At 53.3% G+C, this 16,516-nt stretch overlaps 1 protein-coding gene across 1 annotated transcript in view; it reads right to left on the bottom strand.

Annotated features, from left to right (window-relative positions):
- Window positions 1-16,516, bottom strand: part of GRK5 (G protein-coupled receptor kinase 5) — a 158,781-nt gene that overhangs the window by 17,842 nt on the left and 124,423 nt on the right. The window contains exon 5 of the mRNA XM_016206349.2: window positions 1,391-1,491. Coding sequence (XP_016061835.2) covers window positions 1,391-1,491 — 101 coding nt within the window. The remainder of the gene's footprint in view (window positions 1-1,390; window positions 1,492-16,516) is intronic.

Below are 16,516 nucleotides of genomic sequence, written 5' to 3'. Positions count from 1 at the left end.
GCCCCATCATTCTAGAAGGTTGTTTGAGATTGCCTGGCTAATCCCACAAACAGGTACCAAGTACCTGCCATGGGCATACTCTAGGCCTGGGTAGAGCAGTGAGCATTTGGGTGGCATCATGATTGGGTAAATAACAAACATTAAATAAATGACCCCACGGACATGTTAGGAATTAGAGTTGAGTGAGGTCCCTGGGGGGTCAGAGAGATCTCTCTGTAGAAGGGACAGGAGCTGAAATGACAACAGAGACAGACTTAACTGGGTGCAAGGGAGGGGGAGAAACTCTGAGACAGTGGGTGGTGTGAGGCCGAGTGGGGATGCAGCCCCTGAGGGCCCAGGCTCTGGACTTGGTCCAGGACCAGCAAAGCCACAGGGAGATTTCCATCCCTGCAGCAAAATCTACTCGTCACCTGCTGTGGGTCCAGCCCCAGGCAGGGCCTGGAGGGTTTGGAACCTGGCTGCAGGCACTTGGGACCTGGGGAACGAGGGGACATGCAGAGTGGGGGCATGTTGGAGGCTGTGTCCTGCCAAATCCAAAACCCAGGGCTGGCATGGGGGGGGTCAGGATGGCCACTCCCTCAGGGGGACAGCCCAGGGACCTCACCCATTTTCAGATCTGACCCCTGGCCAGCTCCAAGAGGGCAGCAGCCAGACTTGTTTCTGCTTGCGCCCAATCAATGTCTGTGGTGCACAGGCTGAACAAGGGCACGTGAAAAGGCCCCAGACTCATCAGCTGTGGGGGGGGATCTGGCTCCGAATGCCTCTTGGCATGCAGGTATGTTTGTGTGCACACCTATGGGGGGTGGTGCATGTGGTCACATGAACATATGTGTGTGTCATGCCTTTGTAGTGTGTGTGTGGGATGGGTGGGGGCTTAATTGGTACACAGCTGGCACCACAGCTGCCGACTTGTCTCCTAGTCCATTAGGGTCGCTATATATGTCCTGCAGAGGTGATGGGATACGGCAGAAAAGGCAGCCTGCAGCCCTCTCTAGCAGCAGCGCCAACGGGTGGATTGGTGGCAGAGGTGGGGCTGGGGGCCTGGGGAGGATTTCCAAACCACCTGGACTGGGTCAAATTGCTGTACATTCCTGGGTCGCAACAGCCTAGGAGCCACTGCTTTCAACACCCTTTGAAGCAGATGTTTTCTTTGGACTCAGCCCCTGGTATCTGTTTCCCTTCTTAAGGAGTATACAAACATCTGGGTGGCTTGGCTGGGGCCCTTGGCCACTGAAGACCTGCCCCTGGTGCTCAGTGCTCCAGGTGGAAGCTAGTGGTAGCCCCCATCTGGGCGGCTGTGTGGCTGCCAGAGGAGCTGAGGGGACTGACATCCCGGCCCAGGGAGGGAGGAAGGCTGGCTGCCCGGAGGCCAGGCCACCGGAGCACTTACTGTGTGCAGGCGGAAAAGAGCTCTTTGCAGGGCCTCTGATGGAGCTTCTCCTCCGTCTGGGAGACCAGGTCCCGGCCAACTTGGGCAATGAAAACTGGGGACTGGGGGGAAGAAGAAAAGAGGAAGCAGTCAGTGAGGGGGAGCAGCAGGGTGCTAGGGCCATCCACAGGTGCTGGGCGTGGGTGTGCCTTCCCGTCCCGCCCACACCTGGCTCTGGGCCGCCTGCACAGTGTCCGGTGGTGCAGGGAGGAGGCTGAGCTGGAAGGTCGTGAACAAGCCCAGGCCTTGGGTTAGATTTTTGCTCTGCCACTTTCAGCTGGTGTGACCTCATGGAGGTCACGTGGTTCCTGTGAGCATCACTGCCCTGGTTTGCAGAACATCAATAATGACGTCCTGTGTCCTGGGCCTGTGGTCAGACCAAATGAGGTGTGAGAGTGCCCATGGTATGAGGAGCTGTGCATGCAGCCCAGATCATCAGCACCCAAGCCCCACCCAAGCCCCCCGAGCTTGCTGACATCTCCCAGTCACACTGGGGCTGTCTCCTCAGAGGGTAGACTCGAGGTGAACACCTGCCCAGCCTCCAGGTCATGTGTAAAAGGGTCTGGAAGGGGTAAAAGGGCAAGTGAACAGGGTGGCACAGCAGCCAGGGGTGGGGACCTCAGCAGCTCTGATATATAGCTTCGGCAGTGACACACCAGGATTCCAATCCCACATCTGCTACTTGTAGCTGTGGGGCCCTGGTCTTGAGTGCTCAGCTTTAGTCATCAGGAAGATGATCAGAAATAACAGTTTATCCCAGAAGGAATCAATGCAACTCTAGGTCAAGCCTTTGGCCCAGATCCTGCACATAGTAGGAAGTGTGCAGTAGGTGTCACCACTGTCATTTCCTTCTCCTCCTTGGTTAAGCTGCCTGGCCTGAGCATGTCAGGTTTGAAGGACAGCTCCAAGTTTCTGCATCCTACCCAGAAGCAGCAGCAACCTCTGGGAAGGCAGCTCCTCCCACACCCATCCCTCCCCCCACCAATCACCCTCCACTAGCTGTTCACTCACCAGCTGGGCCCCAGGGTGGGTTTTTAATAAATTACAGGAATGAGAAAATTGCCAGAAGTGGGCTCAGAAAGACAGGGTGCAGATGCATCTTTTCCAAAAATGCTGAAATCTGAAAGATGTGTTTTCTTCCCAGCTATTAAAATGTGACCATGGGACCGATTATTCTGCTAAACCCACTGCGTGGTGTCTGGGGGGTTTGATCCTGAGGGTGGAGGCGGAGCAGCCTGGCATGGCCCCGGTGAATGAAACCAGGGGCTCACCTTCTATTCCCCAGTGTTCCGAGTGCCCACATGCCTGCCTTCTCTCTTCCTCTCCCAGGCCCGCCCTCTCTGCAGGTCTTCCCCTGCCATGGGTCCTCCCAGCCCCTGGGTGGGGGAGCCGCTGTGATGGTAAATGCCATGCCACCCAGTGCAGAAGCAGCCAGTTACACCACACATCTCAGAGCATCTCCCAGATGGCTGTTGTCGCCAACCCTGGGGGGCAGTGGCTCCCTCCCACCCTCCGTCCCCATGCTGACAACTTAATGAGACCGCAGAAGAGCGACCAGTAGAGTGTCAGCTGCTGGAGCTCCTTGCTGCTCCTTTTGTAGAAAAGATGCTCGACCAACAGGCTGGAGCCCCGAGCTTTGGGCTGACCTCTGCCCTTCGCCATCTTGGGCCTCCACCTGCTCCCCTGTAACAGGAAGGAACCACTCCAGAAATGCCCACGGGTCCTTCAAGACTTGGGAACTGGTGGTTGGGGTCTTTTGCTTTTAAGTCTTGGGAACTTTCTTGGGAATTCTGGCAGCTGAGCCTATTGCGGATCAATAATTCCAGACTACTCCAGAGCAATGGAATATAAGATTGAGGCCATGGGCAAATTCGATTCAGGAAGAGAGCTGAGTGGCTGGGGCAACCTTGCTTTAAAGGACCCGGAGGCTGGCCCAGAACTGGTGCAATGTATTGTGCCAGGATGTGACTGGAACCCAGTTGAGTCAGCAAAGACCAAACAGCCATGCTGGGGGGGTGGGCCACCGCTTTGTCATTGGATTTCACCCAGGGAGGACACCCTTACCCCCAGGAGGCCCAGCCTGCGCTGGGCAGCCAGGAGAGGGGCCAGGAGAGTTAAAAGATGAAGCCAGTGTGCCCCTTGACCTCCAGCACTTTTTCTCTGGTGAGACACACATGAGACAAGGTAAGGTCCTGCAGAGAAGCCCTTCCCCTGTTCTTGGTCAGATGTGGTCGTGTACGAATGAAATGGGCTGGCTGGAGTCCATGGCTCTCACAGTTTTTTTTTAAACCAGCAAGATTTCTCCTCGCCCAAATGAAGTTTGTTTATAGAGCCAATATTTAAAACCAACGGAAATCACATAGTGGGCAGTAATGGTTTACCTCTATCGAGGCCAACCCTGGATGGGCACGTGTGAGGCAGGGTTCACCTCATCGCCACGTGGCTCTAGGAAGCAGACACGGTCACGATGTGCATTTCATGGGCGAGGAAGCAGGTTCAGAAAGGTGGAGGCATTTGCCCAGGGTCACCCAGGCGTTAAGGGGGAGAGGGGATGTGAGCCCACACTGGATGGGCCAGGAATGAGTCTGACTGGAGGTGGGGGGGGTTATGGGCCACCTGGGCTACCCTCACCCACTCTCCACCCCCAGGGGCCCCCTGAGGTGTGGCCTCAGCCCTGGGGCTGACAAGGACACCCCGAGGCCCTCAGCAGAGACAGGCGGAGCTTGTACCGTGACAGCTCAGGGGAAGGAGCGCTGCGCTCAGAGGAGGAGGAGCTCTCAGGGGTGGGTCATCTGGGAAAGTCTTTCGGAGGACGGGCCGAGGTAGAGCAGACCTCCCTCCCCTCATGGGCCCTCCCACCTGCAGGTGACAACAGCCATCTGGGCTGCCTGCTCCGCAGCACGGCTCTCATTCTTGGGCACTGGCTGGCGGGAGGGCTCTGGGGGACACTGCCCACCAGTCAAAGCCCCAACGGGAGTTAATGAGCAGGTAATAAAGTGTTTAGTTTAACAACCATGGGCTGAAATTCAGTCTTTGGCTCAACATGAAGAGATTAAGGGATTCCAACCAAACCCCCTTTCAAGTGACTCCAGGGACTGACACCTTTGCCAATAAGAAAGGAGTAAGAAGCTGTTGGCCAGCTTAAGTCGGAAACTGAAGCCCAAACTGCCAGCCAGTGGGGTGAGAGGAGCCACTGCTCAGCGGGGCATCTCAGTGGGACATTTGCTGTTTGTGTCCATGGAACCGGAGAGTATCTGGTTCTTCCCCTCCAGGTTAGAGCAGTGAGTTTTGGAGAGAAACCATCAGAAAGGCTCTCCCTGGCCTGCATCACTTAAGAAAAGGCCCTGGGGTCCCAGCAACCACAACCTACTCCCTGTGGCTTGAAGACAGAATTCAAGGCAGGCTCAGATCCCTTTCCAGCAAGCCAGTCCCTTCTGGTCCCAGGGAGCCTGTGAGGTGGGCTGAGGAAGGGAGGTGTGTATACCACAAGCCAGGTGGGCTCTGGACAGCAATGCCAACCTCACTGCCCTGAGGGCTCAGGAATGCAGGAGAGCTATGGTTGGGCAGCACTGTGGCTCTTTCTACCAGGGACTGTCCCTCTGGGATGAAGCTGAGGGTCAGGATAGGCAGGAAGGATGGTGCCGTCCTCCTCCAAGTCAAACAGAAAGGGCCTCAAGGGCTTCCAGCTGACAAACCCTGTCCCTGCCCCTCCAGTCCAGAGGCCATGCCACCAAGAATTTCAAAGGACCTAGGTGCCTAGCTGACACTGTCCTGTTCAAGTCAAGGCCTGCAGGCTGAAGCTGCTTGAGCAGACCACTGGTGACCAAAGAAATAAGTGTCACTTCAAAGCACTGCTGGCCTGAGGGGGGTCCCAGGACCCAGGAGAATTTTATAAGAGACCTCGGGCTGCTTTTTGCTCTATAAATGCTCTTGGGCAGCCAAAGCCAACCAGCTGGCAAACAGTGTGACCAGTCTGCCCAGCTCGGCCAGAAAGTCCCGTCTGATGATAGTTGTGATGACCCCCAGCTGCCCTTAGGGCTCTGTGGTCAACTCCTGGAACAGCTTAAGACAGCAAGACATGCCTGGGGGACATGGCTATGTATGCCCGGGGCATTGGCCAAAGAGAAGAAAGTGATCCTGCACTTCGACATGTGGCCTAGGCCAGATGTCAGCCTTTGCTCCATCAAAATGGAAGCCTCCACAGTATTCAGGCTCAGTATTGACCAGTCATGATTCAATGCCCTAGGGCCTCAGGAGGTCTAAAGAGACAGTGTGGGTGGGGAGAATTCTGGCTGGACAGAAGAGCTTAGGACTGGTCTTGGAGCTGCATTTGCATAGCAATAGATTTGGAGCAAGCATGTGTGTGGTTGGGGTGACTAGTGGGCTAACAGAGATAACCTATGGGAAGGCTAAAACCTCTCTAGCGCCCCCATGGTGCTGTAAATGCTCAAGGCTTCACCCTCCCAGGTCATAGCTGCAGCTTTGCAAGAGCCTTCTATGCTTAACCTGGAGCAGGACAATCCAATCTGGGCTATTTCAGGGACTGAGCATGCTGGAGAGGGAGGGATGGTGGTGGGAAAGGCATGGGCCCAGTCTGGGCATGAAGACACCCATGCGTGCTTTACTCAGTACTCATCCAGGAAGCATGTGCTGATCACCCACCACACCCAAGGCTCTGCCTTCCTCGGATGCTCCATGGCTTCTCAGAGGCAGGAACTGAAGCCCCAGGCAGGCCAACAGCCGAGGCCCAGCGGGCTCTGCCTGTACAGGCCAGGTCCTCCAGCCTCAGCGGGTATGACTGTCCACAAGGTGGCGCTGTTGAGCCCCTTGCTTCAGTGCTTTCGGCACAGACACCCTCAGGTAGACCAGCCCCCCAGGCCTGCAAGACCAGGTGGCACATGGGAAATAATGACCTAGTGATTCATCTCTGACCTGAGGGGTGTGACCTTTGCTATAACAGTTGAGGGGAAATATGAGATCAGTTGGGAGGGAGCCCTGGAGAGGGAAGACAAGGCTGGACCCTGAGAGAGAGGTCGAATGTACCCAGGTGGAGGGGACTGCTGCTCAGAGGGAGGAAGGCTGATCTAGACAACATTAATTAAGCAGGACTGGCTGACACGTGCCGATGTCTCTTGTGAGGCTGACTCTCTCTGACTGCTAAATCGTCAGCCCTGAGGGTGGCATCGCGAGGGCTCTGCCATTGCCTGGCCCAACACTGCGCCCACTCTCCTTGGGCACTGCTGTCCCCTCTGCACTATGACACCTGGCAGGATGGACACCACTTCCTGCATCAGTGAGAAATTCCACATGTCTAAGGACCTGGTTCCCAAAGCATCTCCTGGCTTCAGAGTCTCATTTCAAGATGTCAGAGTGGAAATGGGATTGAATGTATGTGGCTGGTGTCCTTGGAGGCACCCAGGGCTGGAGCACACACCACGGGCTCTTCAGAACCCCCACTCTTCCTCAGTAGCCATCAATAATCCTGAAGCCGGTGTCCCTGGTGTCACCCTCAGAGCGTTCTGGAAACAACCCCCCCCTACTTGTTCAGAGATTCAAGACCCAAGGTGGAGAAGCAGGAGGAGGAGATCACAGAGGGCTCTCCTGGTGAGACCTCTCAGGGCCCAGCTGCTTCAACCCACTCAGGGCACAGACGGGGAACTGACACAAAAGCTCAAGAAGGGAGCAATCTGGTCAAAGAACCTTATCCCCGAACATCATCCTATCCTCCGAGGATGCCACAGTCCTCAGACAGTGCGAGGAGGATGTGACTTGGCCTTGAGGACGAAGCCCTTCTTGGAGGCCCATGGGGGCTGGAGAATAAGGTTCTATGGACTCTATTTCGGCAAATGCTCTTTGTACAGTGCTGTCAAAACCACCACCCCCCCACACACACACAGGTTAATGGCCAACATATGCTTCGCTTCAACATATGAAAACATCCCACGAGTTGCTGGGCGCTCATTAGCAGTGGTTCCATCAGTGAACAAAAGGTCAGCCCAGGAGACTGTCCGCTCTATCTCCAGACGCAAGCACTTAGGGCTTAATGATGTGTATATTTTCATATGTGGGCAGCTGACATTCCCCATGTAAACTATTTGCAATTTCCCAATGTAGGCAGACCCAGCTTTCAGGAAAAGCTGAGCAGGGGAGAGGCAGGACACTCTGGAAGAAAGAGGTTCCAGGGTTCCCCCTTCCTTCCAAATGAGGGGCTACCTAGGGGTTTGCCCACCCTGCCCATACCAGGGTGGAGCAGCTGTTTCCGGGGGAGACACCCCCACTTCTCCTTCAGGACAGGAACAGGGGAGGGGTGCTTCCACAACCATACCCCCGCCGCCCCCTGACCGTCACGAGGGGATCTGCGTCGGGGCAGGAAGCTCTGCACACAGAGCAGCCAGGGCCTGGGTACAGGTGAGGGCGGGATGAGGAACCAGGCTCTGGTTGTGGGCACCTGGGACAAGGGCTGGCCTGACAGTCACTGGCCCCTCGACTTGAGTTTTCCCACAACGTTATGCTTCTGTTGCTCCCCAGAATACCACCACAGGGTGGAGCTTGTTCCAGGTCACAGGCGCGGAGACTGAGCCTCAGCAAGCTCTCGGAAGGGCAGGAGCGCTGCTCATTCCTGTCTCACCAGAGCTCTGCATGGCACCTGCCCGTCCGCTGGAGCTCCCTGTCCCTGCTCACAGAACGGCAAACAGCGGCCTGGCTCCCGAGCCTGTACTCTCTCCACTGGCTTTGTTGAAATGAACTGATGATGCTCTTGGCACAGAGCAGGTGTCCCATATGTCTTTAGAATAAAATGTGCGCACATGCACACCCACAGCGAGAGGGAGACAGAGAACAAGGGGGTCTGTCCATCATAAGCACCTTCGTAGGGTCATCTGGTCTACCCCCTGACTCCGTGACATTGTGGCCAATCAATTCTTTGGGGTTTTCTTAGTCACAGCTGGTTGGAGTGCTTGTCTCAGGAAGAAACTGTGGGCTGGAGGCTTGGGGATGGCCAGCTGGGAGAGACGCTGGCATTGACCTTGGGAGAAGCGTCTTGGCGCTGGGGGTTCCTCAGCTCAGATACAGCCATTTCTCTCACAATTTCATTTAATCATACCCCCTACCCCTCTAATAAATCCCTCCTTTGTTTGAGCAACTTGAATCAGTGCCTGCCACTGGCCGCCAAGAATCCAGACTAATTCACCATCTGTACAATGAGGAGTTGGGCCAGGTGGCCACGAGGACCCTGCAAACGTTACCCAAGGCACCAGGGCTTCCTCTCTCCTCGGTTTTCTTTCCCTGCCCTCAAGTTGGCTGCTTCTGAGTTCCATGAACTAACTCAGCCCAGCTCACCAACTCCAGGGACAGGAACTGGGGTAAGAAAGCAGGGCTGGCAGGAAGGGGGGCAGCCAGGGGCCCGTTCCAACCCTAAACCCTGGCTGGACATGAAACCTGCCGCTACAGTCACAACCAGAAGACCAAGGCGAGCTGACTGCACAGTAGCCCTGGACAGCGTTTCCTCACTTGAGGGTTGACTGAAGGCCTGCCCAACAGGAAGAAAAAGCACCATTTTTCCACCTTTTTAATCAAAACCTCAGTGCCGTGTGAAGCCACCGCTGTGTGCCGTGGTGTGACTGGGGCAGTTCTTCTGTTTGTTCACAGACAGGCAACAAACACAAGCTCCAAACAAGAACAGGACCAAACGGAAAAGGCAGGGTTTTGTTTTCTTGGTCATTGGGAAAAATAAATCAGCCAAACGCTCATGAATGATGTGCCAGGCGGCCACCGCCCCTACACCTGGGCCTGATGTCTGCACCTTGCAGCTCTCGGCTGAAACAGCCCCAACTCCTCCCTGAGTGTCTGCGTGGTCAGCCTCGTGGGTAGACTGCACGGCCAAGCACCATCCAGATGCAGCCGCACTGGGCAAGGCACAGGGCTGCACAGGCAGCTGGTGGCTGGAGGTCCTTGGGGTAGAAGCCAGAAAAATGACAAGGCTGCCCCGCAGGAGCTCACAGTGCCTCTTCTAAGTGCTAAGGGAAGGTGAGGCTCACTGCTTCCCACTGGGGTGGGCACAGTCTCCAACAGGGCGATTTACTCTGAAGCAGAGGAACTTTAAGGCTTAGGGCCCTTTCCCTGCAGACCCAGGAGCTATGGAGTGTACTAGGTGGGAAGAGAAGCCACGTTTCACCGAGAAGCAGCATTTCCACACAGGCACTTCTGGTACATTAAGATCTCCCATGAAACAGACCTGAGTCTCCAAGCTCCAGTCCTTTGTTGTGATTTCTTTGCCCGTCCTCAGGAAATGCTCACTTGTGTACCCAATTTTCTGTTCTTAAAGAGGACACTCCCCAAGTTACTTAAGCTTCAGCCCCCACAAAACCTGATCTTCCTTCATGTCTGAGAGCACTCCGTCTCAAAAGGGGCCTTTTCCAGAGGGACACCCAGTCGTCCCCCTCCTGCCTGACTGCCATCAAGTCTCTGGGAAGATGGCGCCTGACTGGCACCTTTATCTTTCTGTGACGAACAGCCAAAGACCGCGGTCTGAGGGGCTCATGGGACTCTCTGGAGCTGACTCTGTAAGCAGAGCTCGAGCTGGTGCTGCCACTGAGAGCAGTCAGAAAGCAGGGAGCCTGTAGCTTCTCCAGCTGGGGTCGAGCTGACTCAGTCCGCCAGCCACACGGGTTCCCGGAGTGTCCAGTCTGCGCTCGGGGCATGAGCTCCTCTCCAAGGACCTCACAGACCAACTCACTTGGCCAACAGCAGGCGTTCAAAGAGGATGGGGACTGAGGGTGGCTGAGTGTGGAGCCTCCAGGAGGGAAAGCTCGACAAGTGGCCACATTGGACACAGTGGATTCAGGGCCGAGGTGAGGTTTGATAAGGCCTGAGCGTTGAAGGGGATTTGGCTACAAGGCAGCAAGGAAGGTCCTTCCTTCGGCTCCTGGCATCCGCACACAGGGAAGTATTCTGAGAAGTCCTACGGCAAACTGACGACACTTCTCTGGACAATTTAAGGTAGCAGGACTGAAGAGGACTCTGAGGACCGCAAACACACTGCAGGCCAGGAAGTGCCGAGGGAGGGTCCAGCCCTTTCCCACAGTGCTCCTGAGGACTGGCCACCCTTGGTCCCAGGTGTCACATCCCCTGGGTCAGCAACATGGAGAACCCAGTCCCTGAGAAATGCCCACAGCCCTTCGAGAAGGGAAAAGCAGTTTGGGGCCTAAAGGGTCTTGGCCCACCTTTCCTCTGCTGTTCGAGTGGCTTGCAGAAAGGAGGGTGAAGGACATTCGGAAGTTAAGACATAAGCAATGTTTGCAAACACTGGAGAACTCGGCCAGTGTAGGCTGGGCAACGTTAATGAGAAAGAAAGTAAAAGACACAAGCAACCCTGGCCCAGATCTTGACTCTATGTCAAGAGCAGAAAATGATAATTAACAAAATGAAATGTGCCTGGAAAGGGCGAGGGGGGCCAGCCAAGCTCTGTCAATTTGATAATCCCTGGTCGTGACCCGCAGGCCCAGACTGTGCGATGGGAGATGACGCCCTGTTTACACAGGCTGCAAGCTACTCTCAGGGACCCGGGGACATGGGCTTTTTCCCCGGCGAGTGGCTTGAATCTGGCCAACTTTGCTCTAGGTCGGTGCAGCCACAGGCAGGTAGTTCTCCAGGGGAGCTCGGGTCCAAAGGGCTGGGGGGCAGGATGCTCACGGCGGGGCGTGTCCCTCATTCCTTGTGCGTGAGCGGCGCGGGCGCGGCGAGCCAACTTTCCATCTTCGGGAAAACACTCCCATTCCCGGCTTCCAAACTGGCTGCACTCTGAAACTGTGTTGGAAATATCCTGGCCTTGGGAGATTTTTCTCCGGTGAGGATTCCATTCCGTAGGGCTTGGGAGTGAAGGAGGGGCAGGAATCTCCTAAGATCCAGAGAATTCAACCGACCCCCCCCGCCATGATGTCATTTCACTACCCAAGGTCCACCTATCAGGCCACACACAGGCACCAGAGGTCAGTGACACTGCCCCCCAGGGCAGAGCTTCAGGGTAGGGGGCTCCTCAGGAAACCTAAGGCTGATTCCTCTGTCTCCAGTCACTCTAAGGGGAGAAACTCTGGGCAGGAAACACTATACACACATGGGAACAGGGGTCAGAGACAGAGCTGGCTCCATCAGCATCAAAGGAACATCCAATTTTCTGACCTGGAAGGTCACGGGAAAGGAAAAGGGGCCCAGACGGGCATGCTCAGCCTGCTGTGAGGAGCCCCACCTGGCAAGTCAGTCTCAAGAACATCAGGAGGAGCCAGAAAAAAAAAAAAATTCAGGCTTCGGGCAAAGAGAAATTGTTTTCTAGGAAAGGTTGGGGGATTAAAAAAAAGAAAAAAAGTCTGTCTATTTGAAGGTCAGTTACACAGTTGCTTAAAATGATCTATATGGAGATCATGACACGAGAAAATGCTAAGGACATAGTGCAGAGTGGAAGTCAGTGCCCAGGTTCAGGGCTGATAGCTGGACAGGCGCCAGGAGGGCCCGGCCAACATATGCATCCTCAGTCTGGCCCACCTGCCCTCCCAGGTCGACTCATCCATGAGTCATCCATGGAAGGCTGATTTGGAGGGAATTTTGTCTTTGGTTAATGTTTGAGAAGCCACACAGAGTTCAGCACATAGTAAGAGCTGCTCCTGGGGCTGCAGGTTTCATCATTATTACAGGTGGTGAGTGGGAGGGGCCTCTCAGACAGCATCTGGCCAACCTACCTCCTCACTCCACCCATGGGAAAGTGGGGCCCAGGGAAGAGGGGCGTGTGGCTGGGAGGGGAGTGGGAAGAGGACAGGCCTGGGTCTGGCTCCCCACTCTGGCCCTAGCTGGGTGTTCTTATGCAATTACTTAATCTCTTTGAGCCCCCATTTCTCATCATTTCAGCTGCTGTTATGAGAACCGAGTTAAACATGGAACATGAAGTTCCAGGCCCAGAGTAGCTGCTCAGTAAACGCTATTCCCTTTTGTCGTGGCTTTGTTTTGCTTTCCTCTGGTGCTCCCAGAAATGGAAGAGGGAGAGGACCAGCGCCCCTGCGGCTTGAGGAAACTCCAGGGAGTCAGTCCCTTTCTCAAGTGTGCTTTTCAGTCGTCTTCCACCCTGGAGTCTTCTTGCAGGGACTGTGGCAGGAAGTGGGATGAGCTAGGCGCATGGCTGGGCTGGCCCAGCTGCCCTTCCAGTCCTGCTCAGGAGGGGCTCAAGCGAAGGCAGACTCCCAGCTCACGGGAGTCCGTGACCACAGGATGAAGGGGCTGTTCAGGGTGCAGGCAAAACAGTATCTAGCTAGAATTCAATCTCAGAGTTTCCAGTCATCTTATGTACGGCAAGTCAATGCTGGTTTTCCAGATGTGTTCCTGATACGAAGTTTTCTTTTCACCCTCACTTTATTTTCAGTTAAAAGATGGGTTGATTTAAAGAAAAATGTTATATAAATAATTGTAAGGGTGGTACACAATTATAACCCAAACTGTGAAAGTGCTTCGAGAATGACTGATGGCCATGAGCCCCTGTGAACACCACTGCTACCCCCACACTCAGATGGGGAAATGGAGGCTCCAAGGATGCACAGCAGGAAAGTGGCAGAACTGGGGTTCTGTGTGAAACAGGACAAGGACTGAAGCTGCTGACCGCCCAGAGGTCAGGGAATTGTCCCCTGCTGAGAAACCAGCCAGCTGGGGCTAGCTCAGACTCCTACGCTGCTGCCTGGATGAGGAAGGGGAGTAATTATTGTTTCCTTTCATTCAAACTCTTTACTTTTTAAAAGGTGGATGTTTTCCGGAGAGCCAAACAAGCACTAGGAATAGATTTCTTTTGTGTAGGAACTCGGGCTGATGGGTAATTCCTCACTTAACAAGAATAAACTTCCCCGCCTTACCCTATCATTGTTATAGAAACAAAAGAGGCATGTGGCCATGGAAGGCCCAGAAAACAATGTCCTGCCAGTGGACTGCCAGCAAGAAATCTCTAAGGGCTGCCTGCTGGGGTGGGGCATTCCCAGCATCCCACACAGAACATAGGCTTCGTGTCAGCAGCCTGTTCCAATGCACCTGTCCACCTCATTGTCAGAAGAAACCCACGCAGGCCCTTTCAGTAGCACCCTCCACCAGGTCTGAGCTTCCGCTGGACTCCACTGTACCACCTGCCAGGCCACAGTGATTGGGGTGGGGCAGCTCAAAGCTGGAGACCCGGCACAGTTGCCCATGGTCCTAATTAAAATGAACCATGGGCAGAGTGTCCTTGAACAATGCTGCCAAAGCAGGATACTCAGGGGCTCCACTTAAGCCTGCCTCCACTATTCTAAACCAGCCTCTTGCCTTCTCTAACCTTGGTTCCCTGATCTGTAAAATGGGTACACCAATGCCCATCTTGTGGAGTTGCTGGGAAGATCCAAGAAGAGGTGTGTAAGATGGCATTGCAGTGCTGGACACAGGTACCTAAAGAATATTGTCATGTCAACTAGGAAAAGGGCTGGAATATTCCTGAAGGAGCAGGTCTGGCCCAGCTATTTCCAACAGGTGACTAGGCTTTGGTTCCCCAGAGGAAGACAGATTCGTGGGCCTGGTTAGCACTACGATTTGTTACACCTTATTTCCCCCCAAACTGAGGCCTTCTCACAAGGACAGGTAAGACAAAGTAAAAACAAGTCATTTAAAAACAAGTCACAAAAATCAATTTGAATTTCATAAAAATTTAAAATCATTATGATTCAAAGGACACCACCAAGAAAGTAAAAAGACAACCCACAGAATGGGAGAAAATATTTGCAAATCATATATATGATAAGGAACCTGTATCCAAAACACACGAAGAACTCTTAAAATTCAACATGAAGATAAACAATCCAATTTAAAAATAGGCAAGGGATTTGAATAGACATTTCTCCAAAGAAGATGTACAAATGGCCAATAAGCACATGAAAAACTGCTCAGCGTCACTAGGGAAATGCAAATCAAAACCACAATGAGCCTGGCCGGGCGTGGCTCGTTGGTTAAGCATCGACCTAGGATCTAGGCGATCAGGGTTCGATTCCCGGTCAGGGCACATGCCCAGGTTGCGGGCTGCAGCCGATCAATGACTCTCTCATCATTGATGTTTCTGTCTCTCTCTCTCCCTCTCCTTTCCTCTCTCTGAAATCAATAAAGATATATTTTAAAAAACAAACAAACAAACCCACAATGAAATCCACTTCACACCCACTAGGATGAGTAAAATAAAAAAGACAGACAATGTCAAGTGTTGAAGAGGAGGTAGAGAAATAGGACCCTTCGTACACTGTTGGTGGGAATGTCAAATGGCACAGCTACTTTGAACTGTCTGGCAGGTCCCCAAATGATTAAACATCAAGTTACCATATGACCCTCAATTCCACTCCTAAGTATACGTCCCGAAGAAATGAAAACATGTATCCGTACAAAAAACTTGTACATGAATATTCATAGCAGCATTATTCATAATAGCCAAAGAGTGGAAACAACCCAAGTATCCGCCAATTGATAGGAAGATAAATAAAATGTGGTCCATTCATACAACTGAGTATTACTCAGCCATATAAAGGAATGAAGTGTTGGTACCTGCTACAGCATGGATGAACCTTTTGGACATGTTAAGTGAAAGAAGTCAGCCACAAAAGTCCACATAGTTTACAATTCTGTTTCTATGAAATGTCCAGAACAGGCAAATCGACAGAAACAGAAAACAGATTAGTGGTTGCCAGGGGCTGGGAGGAAAAGGGAAATCGAGAGTGGCTGCTAATGGGTACCGAGTTTCTATTGGGGTGATAAAATGTCCTGGCATCAGATAATGGTGGGAGCTGTACAACTCCGAATATTTTAAAAACCATTGAACTGTGCACTTTAAAAGGGTGAATTTTACGGTACGTGAATTATATTTCCATACAGCTAGTATTTTAAAAATAAAGTCCGTAGTGATGACCGGTCACAGTATATAAAACTGCTTCCAGGGTCACTTACTACCATCAATATTTCCCAGCTCAGAGCAACCCTGCCCCTGAACACCTGTCACCTGGATCACTTCTGATCTGCAGGTACCTGGAAGGTGAGCTGTCCAGATCTCTACAGAGCCCAGCACACCTGTCTGAGTCCATTAGGGGAAACTGGGCAGCTTCTCTGAGCTCATAAGCCTGAGAATATCTATAAGACATGCCATGCTCCTGGCTGTCTCACCAGCCCGAGACTAGCCTGACACCCAGAGAATGTTTTCAGCTTGGGGGTTGGGGGATGAGAACATAGGGAGGAAGCAATACTCCATATGCTCCCCTGAATCCCCCAGCTTTCCTCCTTGGCCAGTGGACTGGGAGAGGAAGTGACGTGTCACTCTGGGCCAAGGCAGTTAAGGCTTGTGTGCCTCCATCACCCTTCTCTTCTCCTTTGGTGGTGATCATTCGAAAACAGCTTCAAGATGGTGGAGCCACAAAAGCAGCCAGGTCTTCAACCAGGAGAGTCGAGACACAATCCCATTGTGTATGAGAAAGAAAGAAATCTCCATTGTTGGAGCCCCTGAGATTTGGGTTCATTTGTTGTGGCTGTAAGCATTAATCATCCTGATTAATGCACTGCCTTTTAATGAGTCCAGCCTCTCTGGCCAGCGCTCCGTGGCTGGGACCCTCTGGACCCCTCCTTGGCCTCTCACAACCCCACAGCTGGAGTTCATGTCTGTATGATTTCCTCATTCAACAGCCTGATTTTGAAAGCACGGACAGGGAGTAGGCATAAGATGACAGCCACCACTGAGTGAGTGTCTAATATGTATCAGCTCCCGCGCTTTGTCCTTGCTGGTATTTATGACCCCCACCACTACCCTCCCCACTCGAGACATGAGCAACCTGAGTCACCGAGAGGTTAAGTAATGTTCCCAAGGCCACACAGCTAAGGAGCCAAGTCTGACTTCTGGCCCAGGTCTACCTGGTGCTAAAAGCCACCTTTCTCACAGCACCCTGCTGCCCTCAGATTAGCTCTCCACAGCTCTCAGCCCATTCCCAAGGTCACTCAGCTGTGTCCTCTAATGGCCCCAGGGCAAAGCTGGCGTGTATGGGCAACTGCTGAGAGACTCTGGGCAGC

The sequence above is a fragment of the Miniopterus natalensis genome, chromosome 14 (assembly GCF_054644295.1).
Source record: "Miniopterus natalensis isolate mMinNat1 chromosome 14, mMinNat1.hap1, whole genome shotgun sequence".
NCBI classification, from domain to species: Eukaryota; Metazoa; Chordata; class Mammalia; order Chiroptera; family Miniopteridae; genus Miniopterus; species Miniopterus natalensis.
The sequence above is the reverse complement of the archived record's forward strand: the minus strand, read 5'-3'. Positions and strand labels throughout refer to the sequence as shown.